Source organism: Erpetoichthys calabaricus, chromosome 1 (genome assembly GCF_900747795.2).
Source record: "Erpetoichthys calabaricus chromosome 1, fErpCal1.3, whole genome shotgun sequence".
NCBI classification, from domain to species: Eukaryota; Metazoa; Chordata; class Cladistia; order Polypteriformes; family Polypteridae; genus Erpetoichthys; species Erpetoichthys calabaricus.
Genome location: NC_041394.2, coordinates 291,487,406 through 291,495,344, shown reverse-complemented (window position 1 = coordinate 291,495,344; position 7,939 = coordinate 291,487,406). Strand labels below are relative to the sequence as shown.

Sequence of the window (7,939 nt, the reverse complement as noted above, 5' to 3'; positions counted from 1 at the left end):
TAAACAGTAAAATCCATCCATCCATCCATCTATTTTCCAACCCGCTGAATCCGAACACAGGGCGTATGCGTAAGGTGTATTCATTCCATGTTATCGTGCATTGCGCTGTCACTGGTATTTTGATAAAAGAATTTGAACAACATATAAGAAGCGTATAAATTATTAAACAGTAAAACATTAACATTTAAGAAGTAAAGTTACATTAAGTACCACTGCAGTGCCTTCGGGTATACCTCATTTTTTGTTTGCCCATAACATGCCTAAATGTATACATTTTTTGGTGTACCTACCCGAGAACACGCGACATATAACCGAGCGTGGGAGAAGCATGGATTTTAAACACGCGTTGAGTTCATCTGCTGGTCTCCCTTGTGGAATAACTGGTAATGTTTGACTAAAATCTACAGCGAGTAAAACATCATTACCTCCTATTTTTTTTTTTACGATCTCTGAGATCTTGCTTTTTTTGGTTCAAGGCTTCATAAGCTCTTTTATGTTCTATGGTGTACTTATCCCAAACCATCATCTTTGAATGTTGGAAGACTTTCGCCTTGTATGTAGATCGGGGTTATTACATTCATTGCATTCCTAGTCTGAATCACAATCTGATTGTATGGGTGGTTACCTGGCACTGTAGGGTTGCCACCCGTCCTTTAAAATACGGAATCGTCCCGTATTGAGAATGAAATTGCGCGTCCCGTTTTTGAATCAATACTGGACGGGATTTGTCCCGTATTTTTTTTATCATTTTTTTTTAAAGCAGCGTCTCATGCAAATCATCCCACACGCATTTTATGAAGATGCCTCCTTTCCTACTTTTGATTGGGTAATACTTGACGTCATTGTTAGTTTGATTGGTCTTTTTAACTGTCCAGTGAGGAGGGCGGGTCTTTTAAGTACAGTCTGCAAAGTGTTGGCGCTGGGATGTGGCACCCGCTGCAGTATGCGTCCCTTATTTTTTTGTATTAAAAGTGGTAACCCAACCTGGCAGGTAACAGTAATGTTTGGTCATGAAGTCGTCTAAAATCCGCCACGTGCCCTCTTTTAAGTGTGAGAAGCAGATATATATATAGCCAAATTCTCACGCTTCGTTGCGGCGAAGTACTGCTTTTAATTTTTTAAGAAAAGAAAACCTTTTTAAACGGATCGAAAATACAGTATACCAATAACAATTTGTTAAGGATCTGTTTTTTCTGAACCTCGCTTTTCACAGCTGTCGCGCTACGGCGTGTGTTTCGTTTATTTGACAGTATGTAGATCGTGGTAATTACATTCATGGCATTCGTTTTCTGAATCACAATCTGACTGTATGGGTGGTTACCTGCCAGGTAACACTTGTGGTTGGTCAGGAAGTCGCGTTACATCCGCCACGTGCCCTCTTTCTGTTCCCAGAAGCTGATCATAGAATGGTTTTAATAGTTTACTTTCAAATAATGCAAAGAGTATGCGACACGTGTTTCTCTCTAATTCTGGGCTCATCAGGCATACACACTCACTTCATTCCCTCTCGGGAATCTAATCTCTATAGTCAGCGCCAGAGTTGAAGCCCCTAACGTTGCGGTCAGCAAGTCGGCTAACATCCGCCATGTGCCGTCTTTCAGTTGCGAGAAGCAGATCATAGAATGGTTGAAACTGTTGCCCCTAACGTTGCGCTACGGCGTGTGGTTTGTTTATACCTTGTGTCTTCTCATTAAACTTTTGTCTCGCGAATATGTTATTGCAATCCGCAGCGGGAGCGTTTCTATAAACTTAATTTAAACTTACGTTTTACACCGTGCTTTGTTTCCCTTATAAACATGCTTGTATGCTTCACTCGCTGGCTTCTTATTGTTTCGCTCCCTTCTCAATTGTTTAATGAATTTTTTGTTCTTCGCTGTTTGCAGCTCTTCCTTCATTTCTTCCTACTGCGTTCTTTTATCTCACGAATATGTTATTGCAATCCGCAACGGGAGCGTTTCAATTAACTTAATTTAAACTTACGTTTTACACCGTGCTTTGTTTCCCTTATGAAGATGCTTGTATGCTTCCCTCGCTCCCTTCTCAATTGTTTAATTAATTTTTTGTTCTTCGCTGTTTGCGGCTCTTCCTTCATTTCTCCCTACTGAGCTCACAGTCTTTTCACGTGATTACGTGGGAGGCGTGATGGCGTGACACTCAACTCCGCCTCCCACGGCCATCAAGCTGCCGTCCATTACAGTATATTGTCAAAAATGAGGTTCCAGTTATGACCATTACACTTTGAATTTCGAAATGAAACCTGCCTAACTTTTGTAAGTAAGCTGTAAGGAATCAGCCTGCCAAATTTTAGCTTTCCACCTACACGGGAAGTTGGACAATTAGTGATGAGTGAGTCAGTCAGTCAGTGAGTCAGTGAGGGCTTTGCCTTTTATTAATTAGTATAGATATGTAGATATGTATATATATATATATATATATATGTATATGTATATATATGTTTATATGTGTGTGTGTGTATATTATATATATAAAAGACAGCAACACTCATAACAATGACAACACAATTACATTGACAATCATATTACGTTATTTTTAAAATGTTTCCTTTTCTTTTTCATAACCTCTTGAACACACTACTTCTCCGCTGCGAAGCGCGGGTATTTTGCTATTTATCTATATATATAAAGGAGAGTTGGGATCCGAGAGACTGTGTTTGTGTGTTTGTGGAGGGATGGAGAGTTAAGGCGGGTGTTGGAGTCACGTGATCATCTCCCCTCCCATTCACCTCATTTCATTCACTTCATTTCGCTCCAAGCTGAGCTCCGCAGCTGGCGCGGTCTTGCTGTTCTTGATTTGCTTTTCACATGGCCAAGTATACGTTGCATGCTCAAGAGTAAGCTCAGCGCACAACTTGGTCATATTACAACCAGAGGGGCGAACTGACAACATGATATACAAAGAGATCCTTAACAAATAATTATTGGTATAATTTCCCTCAGTTTATTATTTAAAATTTTAAAGCAGTACTTCGCCGCTGCGAAGCGCGGGTATTTTGATATATATATATATATATATATATATATATATATATATATATATATATATATATATATATATATATATATATATATATGACAGCAAAACTCATAACAATGACAACACAATTACATTGACAATCATGTTATGTTCTTTTTAAAATGTTTCCTTTTCTTTTTCATAACCTCTTTAACACTCTACTTCTCCGCTGCGGGTATTTTGCTAGTATATATATATATAGATCTAAACACTAACGTGAAGAGTCGCTATCATACTGAAGAGTCTATAGCTGCAGGTGGAAGCTGCCATTAGCAATGCCTTAGAGGGAACTGAAGATAGTATCATATATGAAGATAGCGAAGAAAGTGATATCAGTGATTGTGTGCAACTGAGCTTCATAAATTCTGACACTAGCGATGAGGAGTTCTTGGGGTTTCCAGAAAACTAGAAGAGTGCTTGAACCTTAAAGTCTCTCCTCATTTGTTACAGTGATGATGGTTCTTAATACCGCTGTTGACTTTACATGGTTGAAATATTATTCTGCTATATTTTATTAAATGTATTAGTACACCATTTGGTTCAGAATATTTTTTTTCTTGTTTTCCTCCTCTAAACCTAAGTGCGTCTTATGGTCAGGTGCGTCTTATGGAGCGAAAAATACTGTAATTAAAAAGGCAGGTTCATTTGTTCCAGGTATTTTTCATCATTAGATGAAGTTTCTTCATCTTGTGCTCCTTCTATAGGAGGAAGAATATGGCTATTACATTAAACATCTTAGCCTTTAAACATAAAGTGAAGAGACGTTCATTAATGAATGTCTGCATTGAAGAAAAACTGCACTATTATATTTTTTCTGGAAAGCCATTACCTAAGGTATGGGTTTTACAGCCACTATAAAAAAAAAAGTCATTGTTTTATATCAGTACCTCCTCATCTAATCTAATGTCATTTGTGGTTCTTCAATAGCTCATTTACTAAGCTCCAAATAATCATGTTTATACACACTATACACCGTGAGAAAATTAAAGGTTTCCATCCAAACAACATGTAATTTCCCTTGCTTTGCTCTTTTTTCTGAAGTGTAATTTTGGCTTTGTAATTTGTTAGAGGATGAGGTAGTTAATCCTACATTCATGTGTGATGGGGTTGAATTCATAAAGCATATGAACAAACTTGTTTTCTGTTGATTTCTGTTAGGTAGGCCTCCCTTTGCCCTCAGTGATCCCTCCACTGCCCACAAGGCAGTGAATCCTTGGATTTATTCTTTGTTTTTGAGATTATCCATTATTATATTGTGCTCCACCATCTAACATGTGGGGGATATGCTTTCAAGAGGGTACAGGGTTCAAAAAGAGTGATGTAAAGCCTCATATAATCCACATAAAAAGATATTTCTGCTTCAAGTTCATTATAAAAATTACCCTTAATCTCCAGTTGACAGCATATGCAAGTGTTTTAACTGAGGATAGCAAGTTATTATCAACAAGGAAATAGCCAAATTTTAAATAGCTCTGGTGTATCGGAGAAAATGTATATTGTATTGAGTACAAGTATAAAAACCTCCATAGATATGATATTGTATTTATGAATGTTTGATTTTATTTAACAAGTCTGGAATTACTAATAATATTTTTGAAGATACAGTATGTATCACTATTGAGGAGAACTGATCCATATAGCAGTGTTTAAAACAGTTATTAGTTTTAACAGTTGATATTCCAGGTGTAATAACTAGGTATGAAAATAAATGTTATTTTTAAAATCTGTAAGTCAATACCTAATATATCATCCATTTAGTACTTTTCAAATCAGGTCTATGTTAATGCATTTCAAGCGTTTTCTTCTGTTTTTGATGGATTGTCAGATAGAAAAACACTTAAGATGAATGTTGTCCTCATTTAAAAAGTTTTTGATGACATTAATTTAAAACTGGGCAAAGCTTACACATAATTAAAACATGATTTTACATATCACTTGATTTTTCGTTTGGTGTTTTCCAACTAAGTTCTATATTTTATTTTCCTTGTAATTTTGAATATACTATTTTTGTAATTAGTATGCAGTGCACAGGGCTTATTAGTGGAAGTGTGATTTATACAAATAAACTAAATGGAGCTGAATGATTTATCTATATGATCTTGAATTGGATTAATTGGGTTTGAGAATTGTATATTTTGTTATGTAATGAAGGATTTATCAAATAAGTGTTAATCATCAAATTTCACAGCATATAGAGTAATTGTGCACATAGATTTGTTGTGGAAGTAACATAAAATCATGCCATAAAGGAACCACATACCACATGGAAATGATATACCTGTAGAGTATGTGTTTTACAATGAATTTTTAGGAAAAAGCAAAAAATTATATTCCATTATTAAGCAGAAATTTGTTTTTTATCTCTTTTGAAATTCTACCTAGAATTTGTCTGTTCTGTTAAATCATACTATTCAGCAGGTTTATCCTTCATCTTTGCTTGATTTAGATTTCTCCTTTTGATATTTTCTGTTAAACTTTCACTATTTCTTTTTATCATGTTTTCAGGTGTTATAGCTTTATACACTGTCAAAGTATATTAAAAGTTCATAACTATTGTTTAAGCATAGCACACTTATAAATTTTAAAACTTGAGTAAAAATGATTTGAAGGTATTGTACTGAAGCTTCTCGGGAAGTCATATTAAAAGGAGGTAAAGGAGGGCAATTTACCAGTATTAAATAATACAAAAAATGTAATTTTTTATTATCTCAACAGCCTGTACAGGTTTCAGCCTTCGCCCTGTAGCTGGACTTCTCTCTTCACGTGATTTTCTGGCTGGTCTGGCATTTCGGGTCTTCCATTCTACGCAGTATATCCGCCATTCATCAAAGCCAATGTATACACCTGAGCCGTAAGTGAAATACAAAATGAAAGTTCTTTAACTAGAGATTACAAATTATTTTTGATGTTTAATCAGTTAAGTTTCTCGTTTTTTTGAGAATTGTTTAAAATAAAATGTTAAATTGTAAAACATATCACATACAAATCAAAGGGAATTATGGTGAGATTCTGTATTTTGCCAATGACATCTGTACCCGTGGTGTAGCATATGGTTTTGTCCACCAAACATAGCCATTCTGGAAGCCTATGCAGAAAAATGTAGCTAAATCAATCCCGTGGATAAACAACATGTCCTACTCTGATATGTTACAGAATAAATTGTTATATGGATACCTAATCCAGATCTTTCTCAGAGGAATCAATAACATTGATCTATTTACTATTTATGTACACTTCACATTTTAAATCTTGAATTTGTCAAGACCAGATGGAGTTCTCTTTTGGACATATTATACAAGTGGCAAAGAATAAAAGAGGCCTTTCTAAAAGAGCAAAACAGTAGAGTCATCGTTGTCATTAGTGACTGTTAAAACGGCAGACATCATTATATCTTTTATCAGAATTTCTTAGACAAAACAAAGTCAAACTAATAAAAAAATACTATTCAAAAGCAGGATCTCATTCCAAAACTGTAAGAATTTTGTTTTTGTTCATTTGAGCTGGTTTCTAGCAAGGGTGTTTGCATCAATTAAATCAAATTTCGGATGCTGTGAGATGTGCACTGCCATATTTTATAATCATGTTTTTAATGCTGTCACAAAGCATACTGTATGGCATGTTTATTGAGTGCCTACTTACCACATAGCATCTTATAAACCATAACTTCTGGAATGACAGTGTTATTGAAACCAACATACAAAATGGCAGTGCCCATATGAAAACATATCCACAAAACAGAGATGTAAAGGTATAACTAAAGTAACAGCAAAAATATAAAAAAATCAAAATAAAAATTATTAATGTATAGAAACAAATGTAGGCACAATTAACAAGAGAAAGCAAATGCCAAAAAACAAATGTACCACAAGAAAAGAACAGCTGCTGCAAAATTAATTATGCAGTAAATTATGTAATTAACAAGTTTGGCTGTATAGTATAAATATAATTCCTGATATTTAGCATATTTAACACTTAACTAAATATCTGCTTTTTGTAGTGATATTTGTCATGAGGTCTTAGGCCATGTTCCTTTGTTTGCTGATCCAAGTTTTGCTCAGTTTTCACAGGTAAGTTTATCACCTTATTGATAAATCTTGCTGAAGTTTTTATTAGATTTTCCAGCAATTTTTCAAGCTTTTCAATTATGTACAATGCATGACTGTTAAAGTAAATTATCATTATTAATGTTACCTGGATTTATTTGAACATTTTATTTTAAAATAATTAATCTACTTTGATATGAGAAGGGGCGGCACGGTGGTGCAGTGGGTAGCGCTGCTGCCATGCAGTTAGGAAACCTGGGTTCGCTTCCCTACGTGGAGTTTGCATGTTCTCCCCGTGTCTACGTGGGTTTTCTCCGGGTGCTCCGGTTTCCTCTCACAGTCCAAAGACATGCAGGTTAGGTGCATTGGCGATTCTAAATTGACCCTAAATTAGCCCTAGTGTGTGTTTGGTGTGTGTGTGTGTGTGTGTGCGCGCCCTGAAGTGGGCTGGCACCCTGCCCAAGGTTTGTTTCCTGCCTTGCACCCTGTGTTGGCTGGGATTGGCCCAAGCAGACCCCCGTGCCCCTGTAGTTAGGATATAACGGGTTGGATAATGGATGGATGGATGGATATGAAGAAGGGAGCCATTATGGCTTTGAAGGACAAAGCCAGGTACTTTAATTTGTAGCCATCTCAGGTTGTCTCAAGCATTTCTTTATAACTTTAGAATATTGATGAACAAAATGAAAGTAATTTTTACAGTGTAATGAATGTATTTATCAATAAGCTTTAACATTTTGCAGGAAATTGGCTTGGCATCCCTAGGCGCCCCTGATGAATATATTGAGAAGCTTGCAACAGTATGTATGAATATGTCATTCATAAATGTTTATTGGCTTTTTTATAATTTAATGGTGAAAACG

General features: G+C 35.6%; 1 protein-coding gene across 1 annotated transcript in view; it reads left to right on the top strand.

Moving 5' to 3' along the window:
* The window catches only part of pah (phenylalanine hydroxylase), a 58,194-nt gene that overhangs the window by 41,034 nt on the left and 9,221 nt on the right, over window positions 1–7,939 (top strand). Inside the window, exons 7-9 of the mRNA XM_028816566.2 lie at window positions 5,749–5,884; window positions 7,031–7,100; window positions 7,820–7,876. Of these exons, the coding sequence (XP_028672399.1) occupies window positions 5,749–5,884; window positions 7,031–7,100; window positions 7,820–7,876 (263 nt within the window). The remainder of the gene's footprint in view (window positions 1–5,748; window positions 5,885–7,030; window positions 7,101–7,819; window positions 7,877–7,939) is intronic.